General features: G+C 33.4%; 1 protein-coding gene across 2 annotated transcripts in view; it reads left to right on the top strand.

Annotated features, from left to right (window-relative positions):
* BMPR1B (bone morphogenetic protein receptor type 1B) overlaps positions 1–25,646 on the top strand; it is a 326,532-nt gene that overhangs the window by 87,559 nt on the left and 213,327 nt on the right. Inside the window, exon 1 of one of the 2 annotated variants that reach the window (XM_036227684.1) lies at positions 7,041–9,053. The exons of the other annotated variant lie outside the window; for it this stretch is intronic. Coding sequence (XP_036083577.1) covers positions 9,023–9,053 — 31 coding nt within the window. The 5' untranslated portion in view covers positions 7,041–9,022. Of the gene's footprint in view, positions 1–7,040; positions 9,054–25,646 lie in introns of those variants that run through there. 2 annotated transcript variants of the gene reach the window in all.

The raw sequence follows: 25,646 nt of genomic DNA, 5'->3' as shown, positions 1-25,646 counted from the left end.
TTCTGTCTTTTTAAAAGCTGAATAATATTCTGTTGTTAATGTATATGGCACATTTTGTTTCTCCATTTGGCCATTTGGGTTGCTTTCACCTCTTGCCTGTTCTGAATAATGCTGCTTTCAAAACGGGTATACAAATATTTCTTTGAGATCCTGCTTTCAATTCTTTGAGATATATACTCAGAAATTGGATTACTGGATTGTATGGTAGTTCTTTTAATTCTTGAAGATCTGCTATACTGCTTTCTGTAGTGGCTATACCATTTTATATTCCCACCAACAGCGTACAAGTGTTTCAATTTCTCCATATTCTCTCCAATGCTTATTACTTTTTTTTTTTTAATAATAGCCAATTTAATGGGTATGAGGTAATACCTTCTTGTGGCTTTGATTTGCACTTCTCTTGTTGATATGTAAGAGTTCTTTATGTATTCTGAATATTAAATCCTTAACAGCTATATAGTCTGCAGATATTTTCTCCCTTTCCATAGTTTGCCCTTTCAGTCTGTGGATTGTATGTCCTTTACTGTGTGGAAGATTTTTAAGTTTGGTGTACTCCCATTTGTCTGTTTGCTTTTGTTGCCTGTGTTTTTGGTCTCATATCTAAGAACTCATTGCCAAATTCAGTATCATGAAGCTTTCCTCTTATGTTTTCTTCCAGGAATTTTAGTTTAGGTCTTAAATTTAGGTTTTTAATATATGTTGAGTTTATTTTTGCATAAGGTACGGGTCCATCTTTATCTAGTATCTTTCACATGAGGAGATCTAGTTTTCCTGGCACCATTTGCTGAAGAGATTGTTCTTTCCCCATTGAGTGGTCTTGGAACCTTTGTCAGAGATCATTTGACCACATATTGAAGGTTTATTTCTAAGCTCTCTATTCTGTTCTATTAGTCTATATACCTATGACTCACTTTTTTTTTAATTTAATTACTGTAGCTTTGTACTATGTCTTGAAAACAGAAAATGTGAGACTGCCAATTTTTTTTTTTCTTTTTTTGGCTATTCAGAGTATTGCCTTTAAAAGCTAATATCATCTGTAGCTTATTCATGTTTGTGACTCATAGACTTGTTGCAATATCTGGTACACCATTGTTATTTAGTAAATACTAGTTGAATTACTGCTATAAGCCCCTTTTGCATTGAATTTGTGTGAGTTGGATTCTTTGGTGAAGGGCCAAGTTAGAACTCATTATCAGGTTGTTCAGCTGGCTGATCTTCCAAGGTAGTTGAATCATACACAATTCGTGTTCTCTCTGTGCTGGAATGAAAGAAGCGAACATGAGTAGTAAAAATGAATTTTCACTACAGAATAAGCAAGTGAAGGAAACTACACCCGAATACTTGTCATAATAAAAAATATATAATTCTTAGACATTTTTTCTGAGAATATAAATCAAGACTCCTTGAAATAAGAGGATAAAAAGTGTTCTGATATGGTATGAATTAAGATTATTAACCTATTCCAAACAAGCTTTGATGAATTTTTTTAAAAAATTGATGAAGATCTAGATTCTTAAAAAGTAAGAACATAGTACATTCAAAAGCCTTCCTCCATAAAGCATGTGTTTTCAACATTTATTAAAGCCCTGGTGAATGAAAGGATATATGAATATATCATCGCTTTTTGCTGTCTGTGATATCAGTCCCAAAAGTAAAGAAATTCTTTCATATTTTAAAATATTTCAACATAAACAGGTAAGCAAATGAATGAACAGCTGATGTTTACTTTTCTTCACATTGGGTACTGATAGTCTCATCGTTAGCTAATGTGAAACCAGGTTATCAGTGGTATAAAGTGGTTTAAAATTCCTGAAATTGAATCACCATTCCTTCCTGTTAAATATATTCTCTTATGATATGGTTATAGAAATTTCTATAGAAATTCTCTGGAGACTTTTTTTTTGGCCTCAGTGCCAGTTGTTGGGTCTTGAGGATTTTGTTCCCAGAGTCAAGGCAAATTATCATTTGGGAGTAAGGCAATGAGTTTCTCTGGAGACTCAGTGCTTACAGTGAGAACTGTCACTCCAGCAGATTGTCTAACCTGAAAAAATTTCCAGGATCAAGTAGGCAGTCCTCAGCCTAAGAGTTTCATTTTATCAGCACCACTCTCCTTTTGATTTTATTGATAGACACCAAATTTTCACTTCCATGCTCTCATGAGTTTATAGGAAAATGTCTGGAAGAGATTGAGAGACCAGATCTAAGCCATGTTCTCTTACTCTTCTGAATCTTAGAGAAGGTTGCTAGTTTCCCACCGTCAAACTCATTTTTTTCTGGATTCTTTTTTGAGGGGAGGAGCAAAAAACATCATGTGATTTAGATATTTGTGCTTGATTTAAGGTGTTCACAAATTATTGTATACTGTTTATGTTCTTTGATAGTCAAGAGTGGCCCACCCTTTAGAAAAAGAGATTATTATGGGAAGATGGAAAAGAAAAAAAATAGTAAATATTTTGCTTTTTAAAAGCTGTAATATTGGGTTATCCACTCAGTTAAAATTCCTGTCATATAGTAGGCACTCAATATTTATTTGTTCAGTGAACAAATAAAATTTTAATGTAAACCAGATCTTGAAAATTATGTAATCCAGTTCATTAATTATACTGAAGCTAGCATTTATCGTTGAGTGTTAGGCATTTTCAGAAAACCATGGCTTTTTACTGATAAGGGGATTGAAGCCCAGAGGAAGTTTAGTAATTCATTTAAGGTGAGGACGAGGCATGTTTACCATTTCATCAATTCCTAGTTACTTATAAAATATCTACTAGGTACCAGGACTATATTACTAAGTGAATTAGTCTCATATAGGCATTCAGGCAAGAATGACTACTCTATGTAAGCATTTCAGTTTGATGCTCTTTGTAGAGTTATGTGATTTATGTTGATTGTGCCATTTATCAATGCTATATGGAGTTTGTATAAATTTTACTAGAGTGGGGTATTGGTGATATGAATACTAACACAGGGTTATGAAATTTTGATTATTTTTCTTGCTTCCTGTGTTTTAGTAAATAAATTTGGTTAGAAATAAAAATCTAGTTTATATATTTAATCTCAAATTTTGTAGATATCTTTTTAAATAAAATAATTCAACAATATCCTCAAACTACAGGCCTACTTAGACCTAATATTGATTTCCTTTTGGAAAAATGTCAGACAAACTTTGTATGCTGTCTGTAATATACTATATTTTTTCACGTTTATAAGCTAGGAGCTCAAAAGTTAGAGCTTTGAGGTGCTATAGTACAAATATACTATTTAAAAATTAATCATTTATTACATTGGCTCTGCATTTGAATTGGTAAAAGATTACCCACACTTTTCTCAAGCAAATAGATTAAAACTAATAACAACTAAATTTTTTTCACTTTTGTTGACAGGGTTGAATTCAACTTACTCTTTCTTAGATGTGAAAGGAAGGGAAGGTCATTTTATGTTGATAAAAGTAAGGTCATAATAATTATTAAAGAGTTTAGGATGTTTGTTAGGCATCATTTTTGCTTTTTGACATTTTGACTTCGTGGTATGCTGAAGTCAACAGAAAGATAATACATTTATTCAGTGAATGCAATGTAAAATTGTTCCTTAACTATCAGTAAAAACACGTAAGATAAGGAAACTGGTGTAAATCAATATGACAAAGTGAATGTGGATATATTATATAATGAGAAAGTAACTTGTGTCTTTCATTTGAAATGTTGGCTTACGCACTTCATCTAATCATCAAACATTTACACATGTGGTGTCAAACATTTATGAATTTGATATTAACTTTTCCCCAAATGTTACTGATATCATCATAACATTTTTCAGGTTATACAAACTAGATTGCAAAATTATGCTGTTTTCCAGTAAATCCAATCCATCATACTTTTGGGCCCTTAGTTCTAGCTGGCTGCACTCATGCGAGAGGGCGAATGTGGAACCGGTGGTGTGGGCTTCAGAGGCCCCAGTCCTCAAGAGGTTGCCGTGGACCTTGGTGATTTAACCAGTTTGTTCCTGTGTGTAGCTACTTTTTACAGTGTGTTATGTAATATTCAGGCAATGTTACAAAGACTTCATATAAATTCAATTTATTCTTTACAACAACTCTGTGGGGACTATCTGTTAATACTCCCATTTTATAGATGATAAGCCTAAGCTTCAGGAAGTTAAGAAACCTGCCCAAGATTACCTGGCTAGTAAGTGATAGTGCTGGGATTAAATCACAACCTCGTAATCTTTACTACTAATACTATACTGAAAACCTGTAACGCTACTTGAAGAGCTACCCTATAGCAGACCCTCAATTATATATATCCCTGACAGCTTCAGCTACAAACTCATTTTGGCCAAATCCTACCTTTGTTTTCATCAAAAACAAATGTATAAAAATTATTTCTGTGGGAATATTAATGTAATAACTTCCTCTAATTTAATCTTCACAGTCATTTTGTTTTTAAAGATTTAAATTGTTGTAATGAAAGGTGAGAACAATATTCGATAAGAGAATATAATTTTTACCTTTTGATTAGTAAGTCATCATATTTTCTAGTTTTCTTTTAAAAAAATTGTTCTGAAAAATATTTGCTTCATTTTTTTTTCATGTTCCCTGGAATATTTGCTCAATATTACAAGATTAATAGCAAATTCTGAGAGAAAATCACTGTATATTGATTTGAAAATGAAATATTTAGGAACATGAATTAAATACTTGTTGGGATGAAAATGTTCACTTTCACAACATGACCGGTTATAGACACAAGAAATGTTGGTCAGAAAATCTTCTGCGTAGACAGTGTGGGAGACTAAGGAGATTGGAAAACCTGTATACAAGGGCTGTGCCATTTTCAGACATGTTCTGCATTATATTTCTTTAAATAGATTGTGGATGCCAGTAATTGTTCAATTGCTCTATTTTTATAGTTTTCTAAAAAAGAAACCCCAAACTACTAAAACCATGCACCCTTTTTTTCTGCTTTTTCTGTAGCGAAAGTTAGAGGCATCCACCTGCTGGTAGCTACCTGAATTATAGACATTATACAGGGAAGAAATTAAGAAGACTCTAAAAGCTTCTGAACCCGAATCTCTTGAATGACAACCAAGTACAGCTAAGATGAACAAACACTCTTCAACAGGCAACAGAAAATGTTAGGTGAAGAAAAAGAACAATGAATGTTTAGTAATAGCTCTTAAGGATCTGGATGTCAGAGAATTTATAATTCAATTTAGAGAGGTTCCTGATTTGCTCTTGGTAATTGGAGAACAAGTAAAATCTTAATGCAACTTGAAAAAAGACTATAAGTTTTTCATCAGGTACTTCAGTAAGATTGAGACACTTCATTTTTTATAAGAAGAAAATAAGAAAAGATGAGATCTTGAAATACTTCATTGACACATGTTCTGTGTGAACATTGCAGGGTGAGCTGGTTCATAATAATGATGGGAAGATGTGCTTTATTTTTCTTACATCTTTTCTAATAACATATGAACAGTGGGAATAATAAAAGTTACACTTAATGTGTTTGACTTTAGTTTACTACAATGAACTCAACGAAATTTTTTATACTTTAAATTATTATGAAGTATATTCTGTGAAGTCTTCAAAAAGTTACTCATTCCATATTTATAAAAGATTCCATTGCTTGCTTTAAAATCACTGCTTAAAAAGATGAAAGCATAATTTTAATTAAGGATGAAGAAATAATGCAATTTAGAAGTATTATTATTACTGATTTTTGGGTTATCAATACAACTTAATTTTTCCCCCTGGGTTAAGTGTATTGAGGTTAAAATTTAAACATGATACAAGTCCAGAGCCATTACATTATGCTATTATACTGAAAAATTGACATTGACTTGGGTATCAAAATCGTGGAATTTTCCCCATGAGGAGAGATGATGGGAGAGCAAGCCAAAAACAATAGGTCTTGATCTGGCTACTGTCTTTTCCCAAAGAATAACGCCTGAGGCCTGGGGCAGGGCTGAAGTACCAGGATGAAGAGTTTGGAAAAGGTTTTATCCATTTATGAATCATGCTCAAAGCTGTTGATGGGATTAGCATTCAGCCCCAAAGGAGAGTGGTCTTTTATCAGGACTTGAGATGGGGTCAGAAAGCTCATCAGATGGTTTGGCTTCAGGGTTGGGATTTTCTGCCAGTCAGTGAACTAGAATAAATTGGAAAAGCAGGGAAAACCTCAGCCTGTGACCTAGGCCCTCATAATTCTGCTGGAAGAAAGGGTGCCTGCAGACTTCTTTCCCTAGGAATAAGGTTGGTAATTGATCTCGACCCTGTCCCCAGTATCTAAGGCTTCTAACACAGTGTCTTGCCTTGTGAGGATATTCCAGAACAATGGGAGTTAGTCGGCCTGTAGGTTAAACTTTTAACTATGTTTATAAAACAATGATAGTAAGGAAGGTAGAAACTGAAATGTACATATATTTTATCCAGAGAGATATTGAATTTTCATTTCATGTATGTATTGTCTAGAAATATAATATTTAATTAAAATATGTTTATTACTGAAACAAATCTATGTTGATTATCGAGATAGCAAAGGTGAAAGGAATTTTACCACCTCATTGTTAACATTTATATGTCTCCTCTCATCTCTATCTCTCAATCTCTTTCTGTATTTAAATTAGAGAAAAAGAAACTCCCATACACTGCCGGTGGGACTGCAAATTAGTACAACCACCGTGGAAAACAGTATGGAAGTTTCTCAAAAAAACTAAAATGCCATATAATCCAGCAATCCCTCTTCTAGGTATTTACCCAAAAATCCTGAAAATAATGATCTGAAAAGATATATGTACCCTGATGTTCATAGCAGCATTGTTCACAGTGGCCAGGACATGGAAGCAACCAAAGTGTCCTACAATAGATGACTGGATAAAGATGCAGTGCATATATCCAATGGAATATTACTCAGCCATAAGAAGAGATGAAATACTGCTATTTGTGACAAAATGGATAGATTTAAAATAATCATGCTAAGTGAAATAAATCAGACAGGAAAAGTTTAAAACCACATAATATCACTTATATGTAGGATATAAATCTAAAAGCAACAAGCAAACATAACAAACAGAGACTCATGGATATGTTCAGTGGACTAGTGGTTACCAGAGGGAAGCAGGGAAGGGGAGCAGGTAGTTAGGGGTAAAAAGGGTTAAATATGTGATGATGGAAGGAAATCTAACTATGGGTGATGAACACACAATGCAATGTATATACAACATACTGTTAAATTGTACAGTTGAAACTTAATGGATTTAGTAATAAATTGGAATCACACTAGGTTTACTGTTGAATGGTCTTCTGAAACACAATTCTAATAGCTGTACTGTATTGTATTGTTTCAGATTGTTTCTATTGTATTGTTTCAGATCTCTACAGTATATTCCTGTGGATATATATTGTAGATAAAGTGGAATAACTAGATCAATAATCGGGAACATTTTTTAAGGCTCTTGAAACATATTGCAACATTACTTTCCAGAATGCTTTATGATTTGTATTATTTCAAGAGTATATAAGGGAACTGGTTTCACTGGGTATTATTATTACTAAAAACGTTGGTAATTAGATGGGGGTGATTTGTATTTCATTGTTCTAATATACTTTGATCCCTTCCGAAGTTCTACTTCCTTTTTTGACTTCTGATATACTTATTCCAATAGACATTTGTACTTCGCTTTCTGTGAGTTTCCTTTATTTTTATCCAATTTATCTTTTGTAGTTTTAGCTTATTACTAATTTATTTGAGATCCTTATTCAATTTAATTAAGATTATTGGTTCTTTGGCTATCATGTCAAATATTTTTGTGCGTTGTTACTTATCTTTAATTTCAGCGAATTTATTGAATTATAGAGGTTTTATATTGTCTATTCAGGTCTAATGACTTTTTATTTATTCTTCTAGTTTCCAGATTTAGAATGCCAAAATAAAATTACCATTTTGCTTGAAGTAAAAGTTAATAGGTGGGGCGTGTACTGTATTTCTGTACATACATGCACCTATTCTATTATTCACTCTTCATAATACTCTTAGGAAGTAATTACTATTACAGCTGTTTTGCAGATGATAGAAGACAGAGAGTGATTCAGTTACCTATCTGAGATTACCTACCCATTAAGTGGTAGAACTGGCATTTGAACTGGTCATGTGACTTCAGGTCCCATTCTCTTTTGCCCTACTCCACACTTCCTAGTAAAACAGAGCAGACAAAGGTACTCCTAAAATGATTAAGGTAGCAATTGAAAGCATCATGGAAGACACTTGATTTATGAAATATATGATTCTCATTTTTCTAATATCCAGTGATTTCTTTATCTCTTGATGTTCCAGAGGATTTTGTAAAAAATGTTTCTATTATTATAGAATTAGAGCAATATCTTAGGAAAATATTTTTTTCTAACCATAGCTTATATATATATCTCAATGTCATCAAATCAGTGTGTGTATGACAATGCTTAATTATACAATAAATAATAAGTTTTTAATACACAGTTTCATATTTAAAAAAACTTTGTATAATGAAAATACTGTAGGTATACCAACCATATGGATTATTTAGATTCCCTAGATTAAATTTGAATAATTGTAGATTTATCTGTGGCTTTCACCCAGTGTCTAAGGGAAGTGATTATCAAACTAACAAAATAATTTTTTTATAGAACATCCTATCATATAATATGGCAAAACAATATGAAAATCCCTTCTATTTATTAGTGTCATTTTCTTTTTTAAAAAACATGTAAGTACTGTCGAAGTATGTGTATGTTTGTCATTTACTAAAAGTTTTCATAGCAGGAAAGCCCTTTTTTAAAGCAGCTGAAGACCGAGCATCTTTGAGTGGTTCTCATTCAAGAACTGGCAGAATTTCAGGGAGTACTTTCTAAATCATGGTTGTCTCTATAAATTCAAGGCAGAACAGCTAATTTGCCCTCAATACAAGGAATTAAAAAGATATTTTCATCAGCTTTTAAAGGTTAAAAAAAAATCTTTTTTTTTCTTTCAAAGGCTTGTGGGTGATAAAGATGCAACACAAGAACTTGGCAGTGAAAGGAGGTAGGTGCAAATTTTAGGCTTAGGCAAATGTTTTCACCTCTCTAGGCTTTCTTTTCTTCGATGGCAGAGGGTTATGATGCCTTCAAGCTCTAAAAGTAATCTTTGTAAAATAGGCTTAGGTACTGGAGTAGTATTTATAGTGAAATGAAAGACTCTAAAGCGTAAGACAGCATCTCAACCCCGGCTGTGCATCTGGGCAAATTTGTGAGGTTTTGAAATATGCTTATTCTCTTCTCTAAAAGATTGTGATTCCACATTCTGGCTTCCAGACTCAGGACTATATTTTTTAAAAACTATCTTGGGAAGCTAATTGACAGCAAAGTTTGGAATTACTGGTATGAAAAAGGCTCATACGTTCCTATCTCTTACTACTCTTTCTCCTTTGAAGGACTGGGGAGGAGGACATCTTTCTGTAGATTGTTTAATTTTTTTATTTCTGTCTTTCTTTTCGGAGGGTATTTTCTAAATGGCATGCAGAAGGAAGTGTGATAGGCTTTTGTGTCTTTTCTATTTCAGGAAGCAAGAACTATTCTATCACCAGATAAATGTTTTCATATGGGAACACATATAACTTTGCCGTATCTTGGAAATAAGAAATAATATTCTCCTCATCAGAGTTTAGCTTGGAGGTGGCAGATAGGAGTGGAGATACATAAAGATTTAGCTGGAGGTTTGCCATTTTGCCTTTCCCTTTCATTATTGTTGTTGTTTGTTAAAATTGCCTTCTGTTTGTCAGGTACTATGTTCTAAGCCCCCAGTGTACATTATTTCGTTTCATCTTGTCAAAGACTTCTTTAAAGGAGAGGGAATATTATAACCTATTCTTTTTATAGATGTGGAAAATCAGAAGTAGAGACTTTATAAAACCTGGCTAGAATCAGTAGAGTGAAGATTTGAGTTTAGGTCAGTCTGACTCAGTACTTCTAAAAGAGATAGTAAGTGTCTGTAGTTTTCAAATAGGATTCTTTAGACTTCCTCAAAGATCATGAGATAGAAGTAAAAAATATATATATATATATTTTCAAAGAGCATTTATCGGGTAGCATAGTCATAAATGTAGGAATTAGTAAGTTTAAAAAGTTATCACTGCTCTGATTGGTTGGCAATGAAAATTAAATGTAAAGCTCCTCACCTTAAATTTAGAATCATAATTGGCACCAGGAAAAATTATGAGACATGGTGGGCTCTTCTTTTCATTCTCCTCCTCCTTCTCCTGCTCCAAGTTACCGTGGGTTTTTTGACACTATCCAGTTCTTAGTGCAGGTTCTTTCTGCTGATTACCTTTCCTAGAAGCATCCATTGAAACATTGAAAATGAGACCTGAAAAAGTAATAGAGTTCTCTTGATAAGAACTTTCCTCCTCCATTGAGAAGGCAACTGTGTTGGCTGAATTCCAGTCCAGGACTCTTTCTTTTATAAGGTGATTGTGAATCTGAGGTAGCTTTTTGGGACAGAGTGTCTGTTAACTCTGTTACTACATGTCAAATTTGTTCGTATGCACACTTTTTGGTCCATGTCTTCAGAGCCTCTCAGGAGTCTGTGTTCAAAAAACAAGAGAGAACAGAGAGTTTTTGCATTCCATCCTGTTGACATTCTAGATGGCCTTATCTGACACTTCCTATCTCTGCTACTAATCAAATATTACTGTGATAGCTTATTCCCCAAGGCTTTTTTGTTCATTACTAATCCACATTTGTTGTTTACACCTTTCTTCTATTTTCACAAAGTATTTGAGATTATTCATGTGAAACATCAAACAACTTATTAATAAGTTGATTTTTATAAAAGGGGAATACATATTATAATGTAATATTATATATTACATAATATGCTCTTTAATAGATTTCCTAAGTATTTCATATGATTACTTAAAAGATGGTTTCTAGATGGAGAATTCTTTATTGCTCTTTGGTTGATATATATAAAAATAGAAATTTTAAGGTACAGAATATAAAATGCTTGTTTAACCTAACTTTTTCTCTTTATAAATCATTTTTGTTTCATTATCATGATTTTTCCAAATTTTAATTACACTAATTTTTTATCCAGAGGTCGAAACTTGTATGCCTTGAGGTTGATGGGAGTAGAGTGGATTGGGAGCAGAGTAGTATAGTAGGAACAATAACAAAATAGAAAATAATTTCACCACTAAAGCATTTACATTCACATTGTAGGAAAAACATTAATAGCTTAACAAACATGGGCAAGAGCAGGTGTCTGTGACCCATATTTTACAACTTTTGTGGGACTAAAGATAAGTCAATAAATTGGATATATTTGCAATTAAACTATATAGGATAGAGCAAATGATTTTTCAGCCATACTTTGAGAAGCATGTGATTTTTTGATTCATGTCTCTCTTCTTCATTAAGCTGAAAATTCCAGTAGTATTGGATCCCCAGAATTTACTAGAGTATTTGGAACATAGTAGGTGTGTTGAAAACATATTTAGCACTATAGTCAGTTCTACTCTGTAATTACCCTCCCAAGTCTCAACTGTCAATACTCTGATCTAGGGCACTGGCTTTTGTCTAAACAACTGCTATAAAGTATAACCTACTATAAGATTTTTTCTGATTCTAACCTAGTCCATGTTGATCTACTTTCCACACTCAAGCTAAAGTAATCCTTTAAAGATTTAAAACTAAGGACATAACTTCCTCATTTAAAATCCTTTAATAGATTTCTAGTGCTCTAGAATCTTAACTAGCTGCCCACTCTTCTAGCCTCATCTGAAAAATTGACCTCAAATCCACTAAATGGAGGATCCCTTCAAGTCAGGTGAAAGTTATGACCACTCCAGGGAAGTATTAGAATATTTACATAACCTTATTTGGCTATAGAATTTTAAGACACTAATAGGATAACATCTCATGAAATTTCAAATTCAAACTTATTTTCATATTTACAGATTGTGGTTTATTGGTTGCAAAAATGATTCTAGTTCTTCCCTTTTACTTGTATCTATATCCTCTGCAATGTGACTTCCCAGTTCTTTCTCTTAAGAAGTAGAATCTGCCTCTCTACTTCTTGAATCTGGTCTTATTTGCTTTTGCCATTAAAATGTGGCAGAAGTAAAGGTATGCTAATTCCTACCCTAAGCCTCAAGAGTCCTTGCTTGCTTCTGTTATCTTTTGGAATCCTGTCACTGCTGTAAGAACAAGGACAGGCTAGCTTGGTGAAAGATGACCAGTTATGTAGATCATAGCCAAGTTGTCGTATTCAAGGCTAGCCACCTAGACTAGCCACCAGACTGCTGACTCTGAAACATATAAAAGATTCCAAGTGAGATGAACAGAGCCACCTACCCCACCTGCACCTGACCACACCTACTTGAATAAGCCCAGTTGAGACCTGAAGAACCTTCCAGCTTACTCATAGTCTCATGAGCAGGAATTAATGTTTGGAGCCACTGAATTTTAGGGTAGATTATTTTTGTAGCAGTACCTAATAGATACACAGATAGTAATGCCCTTTCCATCCAGTCACTGATGAATAAAAAGAAGATAATTGAAAATGTAGCATCTTTATTTAGAAAATCATTATTTGTGTTTAATAAGATCAAACAAGTGCATCTGTCTGTTCTTAAAAATGTTTATAAAATGGTGGAATGTGAATGTTTTGCTATTCTGATTTGTTTTAAAAATCACAAGAGGGGAACACAAAGTATCTGTTTTTTTTCCCCCCACTGGAGCCATTGGAGCTACCAGAGAAGATACTTGTGCAAAAGACATTTTGCCAAAAGTCTATGATTGTCCCGTGCTTTTTAAACTAAATATTAAATTTATATAGAAAAGGAACACTTGACTTCCATTTTTGACATTATGGCTGAATAAATATTTTTAAAACATCTTTTAAGGATTTTAAAATATGTAATAAGAAGTGCAGTACGATGTTAAATATAATTTTAAATGTATTGCTAACTGACCAGATACTAAGGAAAATCTTCAGAGGCCAAAAATAAGAAAACATGAGTCCAGAAAAATAAGAGAGATCTGGATTTGACAGCCCAGGTGACCCAATTCTGTAAATGTGGCATTTTCAGTGACAGAATGTACTTGTATCATAAATTTTCTTCAAGAAGAAAGCTTAGTAAAAGTGGGAAATATGACAATAGAGATAAGTCCAAATATAACAGCAATCAAAATAAATGTAAATGTACTGTACTTTTTAGTTCAAAGATACAGTCTCACAACATTGAACAAATCACTCAGCTATAGTCTATTTGCAAGTACCATGCCCAAAATATAAGTTACAAAATGGTTGGAAATACAAGATGAAAACATGTATTAGTCAAATCATAATAAAAATAAGCTTGGTTAGATAAAACATAAGAAGAAATAACACATGAAGAAATATTACAACAGATGAAACAAGGTCACTTCATTTTGGGACAAGGTTCAGATACCCTGAAAGATACAACATTTTTGTGTGTCTCTAAAAGCATGACTTAACTTTATTTTTACAAAGCTAACATTAACTGAACTACAAGTAGAAATTCATAAATGGACCTTTTCAGTAGGATATTTGAATACAATGTTCTTCGTTATTAATTGACCAGGCAAGCAAGTCCCAAATCGGTAAGCATATAGGAGAGTGGAGCCACAAAAGTACTATATTTGATAAAATATCTGTGTTGCATCCTACACTACAAAATTGTTGAGTACATATTTTTTTCAAAGACATGGGAAACATTTTAAAAAATGACCAGAGACTTTCTAGGTAGAAGAAGACATTGGAGGGTAGCATAGTAAGTAGCTTCCCCAAATCTCCTTTCTAAATGATGTGAGATAAATTCACAACTACTACGTTTCTTGAAGACAGAGGATATGCAGATTGAAAAACAACTACAGGCCCTGCAGTCTTTCACACTCCTGGAGAGCTTTACTGTATACAAATGCAGACAGAGGAAATCTGGGAGGAAGTAGAGGGATGCTGGCTAGAGACTCTGAGGAAAAGTTGGAGAGACTACCAGAGATTAACTACAACTAACATTTGAAAACACTGGAAAAGAAACTGGGCAACTCAGAGCAAGACTTCAGGAAATGGATTTTAAAGTATGTGTAATTTAAAGGGCCAGATCAACAATTTTGTGGGCCAGTTTTATAAATGTATAGCTTCTCAGGGAGGGGAAAAAAGGTAAAAAGGGAGGAAGAAGGATTCTTTTGCAATTAGATGGTAGTGGAAAAATGGGAAAGGGGCTAGATTTTGGATTCTAAAAAGCAAAAGGAAACTACAGTCTTAGAGAACTCACAACCCTTTCCCCTCTACTATCAAATCAAATAAACAGGCAAGTGAACCAAATACACCAGCTAAAACTACATGGAGATTGTCAGACTGACAGAAGAGAGCACCAAAAATATTCCAGTATCACAAAATGAACAAAAGAAAAATGCAATCTATACAGATATGTTGAAGAAAATCAGGAAATGAATTTCACACAAATCAACAACACAATCAGGTAAAGAAAAATAGCTGCTCAGCCCTGAAAAACAGCCAAGAATTAGGAAAACAAAAAACAAAAAACAAAAAAACAACTATGTCTATACTCTAACCAGAATTTAGTATATTCAACAAACATTTAAGTATATGATAACCTACCTTTAATCAGATTTTTAAAAACTAAAAAAAAAAAAAAAAAGAATAACATTCTCTGATGACTATGCATTAAAAGCAGAATTTCCTAACCCAAATGAAACATAAGGAGTGTTGAAGGGAACAGAAAGGACAAGTTTACAGAAAGAAGACCAAGAGCAGATGCACTAAGTTTGTACAACAGTGGTGGCATGAATCTTCACTGCCATTAAGGTTACAGTGCTTTTGGGTTCAAAAAAAAAAAAAAAACCTATCATAAGAATTGAAAATTCATTTTATCAGTTCTAATGCTTAATTCAGCAAACTTTCCATTTTTCCTAGTGTGTGCTAAGATAAAAAACAAGAAAACAAAATCCTCTTTTGCTTTGGAGAAACTCCCAGTAGACATGGCTAATTACAGTCATTATTCCAGTGGCAGAATTGATCGAGTACTACAGGAAAATTCTCAGTATCTGATTTAATATTTCTACAGTTGTTCCGTTTGTGGAGGATCTGGGTCTTCATGTCAGGCAGAAGGACTCCAAACCCTGTGCTGTTTTTCTTCTGTACCTGTGGCCTGGATAATGTAAATCCTATTTCACATGTAGTAGGTATTCAGTACAATTAAAACTCAAGTAATATTTTTTTATTTATCTCACTTTTGCAGTTTACAAGTACTTTTATATCATTTTATTATTTATACTTTATCGCATTCTTTTAAGTAAAAGAAGCGCTTGTTACTACACTTGGTAGGTGAGGACCTATGAGGACCTTCATCTGAACAGATTTTTTCTGAGCTGTTTCCTGCTCAATGCTCCCTTCTTTTACTTATTTTGGGATAACCCAGTTATGCCTTGTTTTTATTTGTAAAAAGTAATCTTCATTTTTTTTAAATTACATGAGTTAGACATCTTTATTTTAGGCCAATTAGAAAGTACGAAATACAAAAAGAAGAAAATAATTATTTCTGTTAATTCTGTCACCTAGGTAAGCCCTTTTCATTCCTTGGTCTATATTCTTGTCCTTTCTCTCCTCCTGTCTTTGCATCCCTCCTTAGCTCCTTCCTTTCTTCCTTCTGTTTCATTTGCACCCTCTATGTGTGTATAATTGAAAATATTGTATGTACCTACTATTTTTTTTTACACAGTGTGATGGTGGTACCAGGGACGATGATAAATTACAAGTGGTAGGATTGAGGAAGGCCTTGGAGATGGTGACTTCCGATTTGGGTCTCAGAGAATAGGGAAGCATTTCTGACAGGCAAAAATGGGGAAGATCGTGGTAGTTAACATTCTCTTACTAAAGGCACAGGGGTAGGGAAATGTAGGTTGTATTTGGCAAATGCAAACTGACTGTGACTATGTTGTTCATCATGTAGTAAGTAGCACGAATAATACAATAGTAATGATGAGACTAAGTGCTTCCTATGGACTTTTTGATGCACCTTGCAAACATCTCATTCTTCACAATTGTATGAGGTAGGCACTATTATTAATCATATTACAGATAAAGGAAATAAAGCACAGAGAGATAAAGCAGTAAGTTGGTCCAAATGACCCAAAATTTCTAGGCTAGTCCCAATTTCAAATTTGTTAAAAGTTTATTTACAGGGGATTGAATTGTTTTATTGGATTTTATCATTAAAAAAGTTATTAGTGATAGATCTCTAAGGAAACCATTTGCGCCATTGTTTCTTACACTGAAAACCTGACATTTTACCAGTATTAATACAGTCTAAATTTTAGAGTACACAATACTGAACTGAAATAGGAAAATTTAAAATATATATATAGGCTTTTAGGAGCCTTATCTTTCAGTGTATAGTGGAGACTCAACAAATGAGAAAGAAATTTATAATAAACTTTTATTCATTTTAGTCAGTACTGGAAGTCTCATGTGGGATCTAACAGAGACTTCTGTCTTAATGACTTTATTTATTTATTTATTTATTTATTTATTTATTTATTTATTTATTTTGTGTCAATAGTACAAAGGTGATGTTCCAAATGTGTTACCAAAAGGAACTTGGTGGAACTTTAGTAAAGATATTTTATCCCTTGCTTGTATTTTTGTCTTAATTTGCCTGTGGTTAATTTTTTTAAAATAGTAATATGTCATAATATACTAGATTTATCAAATATCTTATATGTGATAGGTGTTTTCTGAGCCAAACATGTCTAAATACTATGACAACTATATTATCTCCATCTCCCAGATGAAGAAATTGAGGCTCAAATTAGTAAAATGAAAATGTTAAGATGGAAATTTAGGTCTGTGCAGATCCAAAGCTTATTCGTACCCTAGTTGGCAAGGCTAAAATTCTGGTTCTTTCAATACAAAAAAGGGTCATTGAAAAAAACAAAAGATTTTACTCTCTGTTCTGATTTGAGCAGAGGAAGTGCTTATGAGTCCTGAGCCTCCCCCAATTTTTTCCTCGATGCTGCTCTCCTGCAGAGAGCTTTCCCATACAGAATAACTATAATGTCCTACAGCCTTCGTGTTCCAAACGGGAAACCTTAGAAGGAGCCATGGTCTTCCTGTAAGCAACAGATGGTTACTGTTTAAATGAGGGTAAACGCTGGATCTCATCTGTGAAGTGATTTTAGGGTTTTGTGGGGTTGGTGGGTTTAGAGCGTTAGTCAAGGGAACAAGCTAGTAACAAGATTTAGGAAGAGAAGGAGGAAGAAGTAAACAAACCAAATTTGTCTATAGCTTTTTCACTCTTATATACTCTTTAATTACAGTCACATGGCAGGTTGTGTTTTTTTGCCCCCTCCTCCACACTAAATAGAGGGGGAGGGATGAAGGGAGGGTATGGCAGGCTGTTGAAATTTGTAGTGTGTTGGCATCCAGCAAGTGAGTTTTGCTGTGGGGTAAGTCCTGTGGCTTGTTTTCTGCCTTCGTGAATAGAGCCTTTCCATCTTTGCCAAGCCTACAGTTAATGCGGTCAAGGGATTTATTATGAAATGTACTAAATCTTGGCATAGAGCTAATTGCATATAACAAGAAGCGTGCTAGAGGCTTGGACCTGAGAAGTGACACATGCAAAAAGCATTCTCTTTCTGATGCTGCTGAAAGAGGTTTTGTGTAGGGGAATGTCTGCATGTCTGCACTTATTGCTAATGAGGTAACCCCTCACCCAAAGCATATTTCTGGGTTACTTGCTAAAAGTAAATGTGGAGTTCGTTTCTTTCTCTCTCTCTCTCTCTCTCTCTCTCTCTCTCTCTCTCTCATATTTATGAACAATTGGCAATTAAAGAATGAACATTTATTAACTCCAACTTTCAAGACTTACTATATCATAAAATAATACATTCATGGCAGTTTAGATTACAGAATTAGGACCTAGAATAATTCTCATGCACAGGTATAAAAGGCAACAAGGAAAATTGTATTAGTTCAGGCTGCCATAACAAAATATCATAGAGTTGGCGGCTTAAACAACAGAAATTTAGTTTCTCTGGAGGCTGGAAGTCTGAGATCAGAGTGTCACTATGGTGGTTCTGGTGAGGGTTCTTGCTGGCTTATACTGAGTTTTCACTGTATTCTCACTTTGGGTGGGGGGTGAGGGTGGGGCAGGCAGGGGATGAGGGTCGGGCGGGTGGGGTTGTGGAGGGCAACAGGGGAGATACAAACAGGGAGAGGAGAGAAGAGAGGGAGAGGGCTCTCTGGCGGCTTAGAATCTAACTGCACTAATCCCATTGTAAGGCGCCCCCTCCCCCCGCCTTGTAATTTCATCTAAACCTAATGACCTCCCAAATGCTCCATCTCCAAAACCATAACATTGAGGGTTGGAGCCTCAACATATGAATATATGAATGGGGGAGGGGGTGAGAAAAAGAGAAATATGCATCTTTTTAAACCCAGTGAATGTCCTTAAAACTTCTTTTGTTTAAAAATTTAGTTTAAAAGTAATAATTTAAATTGAATTATTTTTTATCCTTTTTGTTGTTTTCATGAAGTTTTCCTATATGAATTTTCTCAAAGCTTTATTGAGCTATTCCTCACAGCACCCTGGTGTGTACATTGTATGTAATAGGTGCTTAATACTTGTTTGGTACATTAAAACTTAAAACACTTTAAGCATTTTCCCATAATACATACTTCATACATCTTAATTTACTGAAATACACAGAGATAAACTAGTGAAACTTGGTTCAATGAAATGGTCACATTCTCTCTGTATTATGAGAAACATTTTTCTGAATAACAGAAAGAAATAAAAGCTGTTTAATAAGGTACATTTTGGAAAAAAATGTAAAGTTTTATTCATATCTTTCTAGATTATTAATTTTTGTGTGTATGTAAAGCTAATATCCTAATACTTAAAAAGAAAATGGGGTGAAGAGGATTGTGGTGGTTAACCCACATTCACATTCACATGGTTAACACTGATCTTTTTGGTTCTAGTGGTTTTTGAAGTGGCAGTAATCCTAAACTTAAAAACAAAACACTAGTGGCCACAAATTTCAATCCTGGCACAACGAAAAGGAAATGTTGAAATGAAAGTTTGTAGCATTTGAAAAAAAATAAATAACATTTGAAAATAGAACAGCAAAGAGATCATTCATATAAACTCTATAACATTGTAAATTCATTACTATCTAGGGCTTATCAGATCAGTTTGAATATTTATTAAGTGCCAGAAATTGGGATTAAGTGATTGAAAACCCGATTATTTACAGGGAAGGAGTGGTTTATTTGCTTGTTCGTTCGTTTACTGAGCATCGGTTTACTGCAGTTCTCCTGTGTTTTAGCACGTCAAGCACTGTGACAGAGAGATAGACAAATCAGTGATAGCATTTACCCTTGAGCACTTAATTTTGTATTTACTTAACTAATATTAAATTGAGTCTCTCCTACATCTGCAGCGCTGTCCTACCTCTTGTGACTGAATATACAAACATCGTTAAAAATGGTCCTTTTCAAAAAAGCTGTGTCTCATCTAGGGAAATACACATAAACACGTAATTGCTGTTATTAAGTTTAATCACTTGAGGTTTGGTGCCAGGTCTAAACAGAAGTTAACACTCTAGAGGAACATATAGCTTTCCAAACCATTCACTAGGCCCAGTATGTGCTATCCCAGTAGTTTAAGTCCTTGCTACCCAAAGGTGGTCTGAGAACAAGAAGCAATGCCATCACTTGAGAGAGATTACTGGAAATACAGTCTCAGATCTCAAGAATCTGAATCTACATTTTAATAAGAGTTGTACATGATTCATGTAGGCATTGAAGCTTGGGAAACTTTGTTAATACAAGGTTTGACTTGTATTCATAATTAGATGAGATGAGATTTTATCTGACCTCATAGCTGAGCTGCTTTATTTGCACATGTATTCTTTTAACAAGCATTTATCGAACACAAAGATTTATTGAACGTGTACTTACTAAGTACCGTACTGGGAGCTGAGGACAAAAAATAATAACTTTTAACCACAATTAATAGTTAAATAAATTCTATAACCCAGAAAAGAAGTAATTGTATCAGTATGGAGGGTAAAGAGACTTTGGAGACATGATATCTGAACTGGACCTTGAAAGATATGCAAGGATTTGTTCAGGAGGAGAGGGAGAGATATATCTGATTCTTTTCTCAGATTCCATTTATCTGTCAACTTTTGAATAGGTGAATTACTAGAGAGAGGTTGTCAAAAGTCTTTTAAAAATTACTAGGCTCCTAAATCAAGGTTCTTATATTTTGGTGCATTCTGTCAATTGGATGAGTATACTGTTTCCTAAGGAAATGTACTGTAATGAGCATTGGAGTCCAGTGAGAGGAATTTTACCGTCTCAGCCTCAGTTTCTTCATCCATACAGTGGGAAATCAGTTCTGTGAGGTTTTAATGAAGATTACAGGTGCAAAGAATTTATGGAGTTCAATAAATTGTTACTATTATTAATGATTCTAAGAACAGTTTATTTTTTTCTTGCTGTAATGTTGCTAATTTTTATTAGAAAAAGGAAAATGAAACAGTGTGACACGTTTAAGATAAAAATATTCCTCTATAATAAATAAATAATAAAAATATTCCTTTATTATCTAAGACATGTAAAGGTTAAAGATGAGAAATAATGAATCATAATGTTCAAAAACTGAAAAAAATGCTTTTACCTTCTCAAAGAGGAAACTTGCTAACTTTTAATATTCTGCTTTGGCTTGAGACTCTGCCTTGGGTATTTATAGTCAATCCTGGGACAGGCCCTCTCTGTCTGTAGTAATGGGTCATTTCACTCCTTCTTAATGAAGCTTTACCCCAGTGCCTTTTAAATATTTGAAAAGCACATTCGTGTGAAGTGGACTCTTCACCAGGTTGTGTGTGGGCTTCCCAAGAAGAAATACATACACATGTCCTTAGAGAAAATGACTTCTCTTTTCCTTCATTTTTTATTTTGAAAATTTTGGAAACACATGTAAGTACCAAGCTAACAAAGAACGGATGCCTCTTTCTCACATAAACAGAAAAAGAAATTGGCTTTCTCTAATCGGCGAGAAAGAAACATTCTTTATTCAGTGCTCAGGAACTGGGTTCACTCACTGTTGTATAGTTGGAGTCACATGACTTCAGGCAAGATTTCTTGGTGCCTTTCTATTCCTATAAAATGACCATCAAAAAACCACCAGTAGAAGACAAACCGTTAATAGAAGGCATTAATCTGAAGAAAGGAGAGGATGGTGGAGAGAGCCGACGGCAGTTGTGGCATAGTCAGAAATGGATAGCAACGTAAAGTGGGCAGAGGTACAAAATTTGAGACCCACAGTGAAATGTGCTACTCAAGGTAAACAGTTCATTGTTGTTGTCTTTGGCAGTTCTTGAGAACCTTGTCATGTTAATATAGTTATTAAAATTGAATTTGGAAATTGTAATGTTGCTCTTATATTTCACTTAAAAACAGTGCTAACTCCCACCTTGAAAGGGATCACATATATCTCATAAGCAGGGCACTGCTAATATTTTAGTAACCCCACAAGAAGGATAGTGAAATGAAATACTGTAAAAGAACAACCGACCTGTATTTTCTTTTCCCAACTTGCTTGCAATGACATGTGTAATGTAAAAATAACCCTACTACCAAGTTCTCTTTTACAGATGCCCAAATGGTACTCATTGTGTGTCAATCACTCTGGATCTCTATGACCTTTGCAACATTTCAGGGGTCACATGGGTCAACTGTTCTTGAACAGTTTTTCCAATGTATTGGCACAGACTAGTTTTTCTTAAACAGTGAGCATTTATACCTTTTTCCCACCTGTATTACCTCACCACACATAGCCCTTATAACCTTTATAAAAGAAAGAAAAGAGAATTGTACAGAGAGGGAGAGAAAGAAAGAAGTGGAAGGAGAGAGAAAGAGAAAGAAAGGAAGAAAGGAGCCCTCATTATCAGTTATGTAGAAATTTCCATATTTCAAGGCAGTGTTGTGTGTGGTACCTAATCTTAGTTCACGTTTGTCCCTTTTTGTATTTTAAAGGATTGAATCTAGAGGATTTCCTTTTGAGAATAGTTTATATTGCTTATTGCCCCAATTGAACAGTTTAAAAGATATTTATGAAAGTGGGCATATATTTTCTTTGACATATCTTTTGATCATTTTTCTAATAAAGAGAAGTTGTTGATTTGACTTTTGGTTATTTTGGAATTACTTGAAAAAATTTAACTTGTATTTCCTCGGAATTGGTAATCTTAGGCTCTGAATAACGAGAGAGATGGCTAGTCCTTTTTCTTTTTTTGTTCTTTCACATTTTAGCATAGTTCTTAAAATGGCTATATAAGTAAAGTCCTTTAATCATTGTTGGATTTAAAAAATTATATTAAATCCGTGATGAAACTACTAATTTCCTCCTCTTGGCTCTCTGAGGATATGTCAGAACAGTTATTCTTGAAATACCATAATACAGAAGAATAATAGTCAAAAAGAAAATAGTTAATGTCAGTGTTTTAAGTTTTTTCATGTAACTTCTCATTGGCTGAATCATATCCAACTTTTAACCTAAACAAGTATCACAAAATTGTTTTTTTTCTTCTTGGTTTTACAGTTGTATAGCTGATCCAAAGTTGAAAATGTTTTTGTTCTTGAAAGAAAAATACCCCTCGTTGCTTAGATTAATGGTACTTTAAGACATGTTTATTCAAAAATGGCAGCGAAGAGGTGAGTAGGCTAAATGCTCTACATTAGAGATCATTGTATCATATATAACAGATGCAGCCAATAGACTGTTTATATAGCTGCCTTCAATTTTTCTTTGATTTATAATCTATGACAAATTGAAATCATTTGTCTTTATTTTTATTTTTTTATAAAAAATAGGAAAATTATAGACAAAATCTTAATTCCAAAAATTAATTCATGAAGAAGACTCAGTCTGCTATATTTTAACTCTGATGTTAAATTGTATGTTCAGGTTCTTTCAAGAGTTCTGTCATGCAGTTGGATCAAAGAAAATTATCTTGATTTTGGTATCTTAGAGGGAGCTTGCAGGTATATAATATTATCCATTGGTAAAATTTGATCATATTGCACTTTAAAGAAATTAAGAAATACATTGGTTTTTATAGTTTGTGACATTTGTCTTTATTAAAGGGTAGCAAAAATATGCTCTACGTAACACTTACTTTTTAAATAAAACTATCAGAATTTTTCCTAAACTATTATTTTTCTTTTGTGTTCAATTACTGGAAATCATCATATGAGCATTCTAAAATAGGCAAATGTGATTGCATTATATACTTAATGCTAAAATGTGATACGAACATATCAATCACAAAAGGGAAGGAAGCTAACCAATCTGTGTTTATTTGTAGAGTTTCTCAAGGGAGCTCCTGGCTGGCATTTGAATTGAATTCTATTAACGAGATAAATATATTTTTCAATATGTTTTTTTTTGGTGTGTATTTGACCACTCTCATTAGTATTTCTTTCTAGATGTAACTAGCAATCTTTTAGCAAGGATAGCAGTAAAGACTTTCTTCTTGTAGACATTTATTTTTCATTTAATGATGCAGTACTGGTTAAAAGCTCTTTGGGGATTTATAAAAAAAATATATCTTAAACTAATACTAACTCAAAGGGTAAAATGAATGCTATCTTTCTTTAGAGATTTGAAAACATTTTTATTCTCTTTTTGTTTTTTTAAAGTTGTTTATGTAACTTTTCAAATTAATGATATATATGTCTATGCATGTATGCATAGCTGATAAATACAATATTTTTTATGACAGTTAAATCTAGGCTCAATGATCAAAACTTTTGTTCCAGTACAGAAAGAAAAAAGAATGGGAATGGAGTTTTGTAATTGACATTTGGTAGTTGATTTTATGTGATTGATCTTCTGATGTTCTGAACTTGCCATATCCAAATGTGAAAGTAAAAAAATAGCTCTAATTTGAGCATGATCTTTTTTCCTACCAATTAATTTTGAATTTCATTCCTATGCTATTTCTTTGGGAACTTAACAAGGTCAAAACTAAAAAAAATAATTGACTCTCTAGTGTGTGTTTACAAATATAAAATGCCCATGAACTGATTCTGCAATTTAAATAACTTGTGGCCACATCACTTCAGTCTTTGCCTCCATGGTGAGATTACTTCCTTTTTCTCTCTGTGTGTGAAATATCCCTCATCCTCTGTCTTATAAAGACACTTGTGATGGTATTTTGGGTCCACTGGATAATTCAGGATAATCTCCCTGTCACAATATCCTTAATCACAAGTCCAAAGATCTTATTATATAGGGTAACAATCACAGGTTCTAGTAATAGGGCTTGATGTCTTTGGAAGCCACTATTCAGGTCCCTACAACAATTTATTACTAAGATGGCTAAGGTAGTTTGAATAATGATTTGGATTTTCCTTTAAATCTTATGTATTATTTAGAAAAATAACTTATACTACTGGGAAATTATATAGCTGAATATGAAGTGCGAATATAAATATAAGATGTGAAGACCTCTAAGTAGTATTATCTCTTGTTAGTATTACATGACCTACTATTACAGGTGGCATATTTATATCTACTGAGATATAAAAAAATAAGAGTTGATATTTTATAATTGGTGTTCAAGAAACTTTTCATTAGAAATGTGAAATATCCTAATTCAAATTCATGAAAATTACAGGGAAAATTAATAATCTGTCAGAATTAAGATATTAATTTTTATTTTGAAATAGAGAATGTTTCTTCTACTAGAATTGGTCATTGTTTTTCTTCCTATAAGTACTTTCGATGTCAACTGTCCATCTGTACATTGTGCAGTTGTAGTTTCAGGCATATATTTCTGACAATCTGTACCAGGTGCAGAGGTTCCTATTCAAATTGCTACTGCACAGTTTCAGAAAATACCAGGTTGTCACTTTTAGACTTTGACAGAAAGGCTCAGGGAAAGTGGGAGAAAAGGCAAGGGTTAGAAATAACCTGTCAGTTCTAATCTTTGGAACCTTTGCATAAACAAGATTGGAATGAAAACAGTGTTTTGGTTTTTTTTTGTTGTTGTTAAATTTTGGAAACCTGTAACTTATCCAATCATAACATTCCATGTTGAGTACATGTACACTTTTAGAAAGACACCACATTGTAATGTACTAGGTCCCCAAATCTGCTTCAGTGCTGGCTTTGTGTATAACAAATTTCAGACATCATTTGGCTGGACAGTGTATTTTTATATGACATCTTTTAAATGAAAAGAAAAGATAAATAGCCAGCAAAATATAGTCAATATAGCAATTGTAAGTTTTTAGAACATTTTATATGTTAATCAGAATGCTGGGTTTTGTATTTATAATTCCAAATATTAAAGATATTTAAGTTTTCATATGTATAAACAAATACTTAGATATTTTCAGTGCTTAGGATCAGTTAAACACAATGGAAATGTGTTGAAAACAGGGGCTGAGTTCTGAGAAAAAAAAGTTTGACAACAACCACAACAACAATTTAAAATAAGTTCAACAGCTTAAACTTTTATTCATGAATGCAAATGTCTATGGTATTATTTGACATCATAGTTTGGACAGTAAAGA

This window comes from Rousettus aegyptiacus, unplaced genomic scaffold (genome assembly GCF_014176215.1).
Source record: "Rousettus aegyptiacus isolate mRouAeg1 unplaced genomic scaffold, mRouAeg1.p scaffold_m13_p_10, whole genome shotgun sequence".
In the NCBI taxonomy this organism is placed as follows: Eukaryota; Metazoa; Chordata; class Mammalia; order Chiroptera; family Pteropodidae; genus Rousettus; species Rousettus aegyptiacus.
The sequence above is the reverse complement of the archived record's forward strand: the minus strand, read 5'-3'. Positions and strand labels throughout refer to the sequence as shown.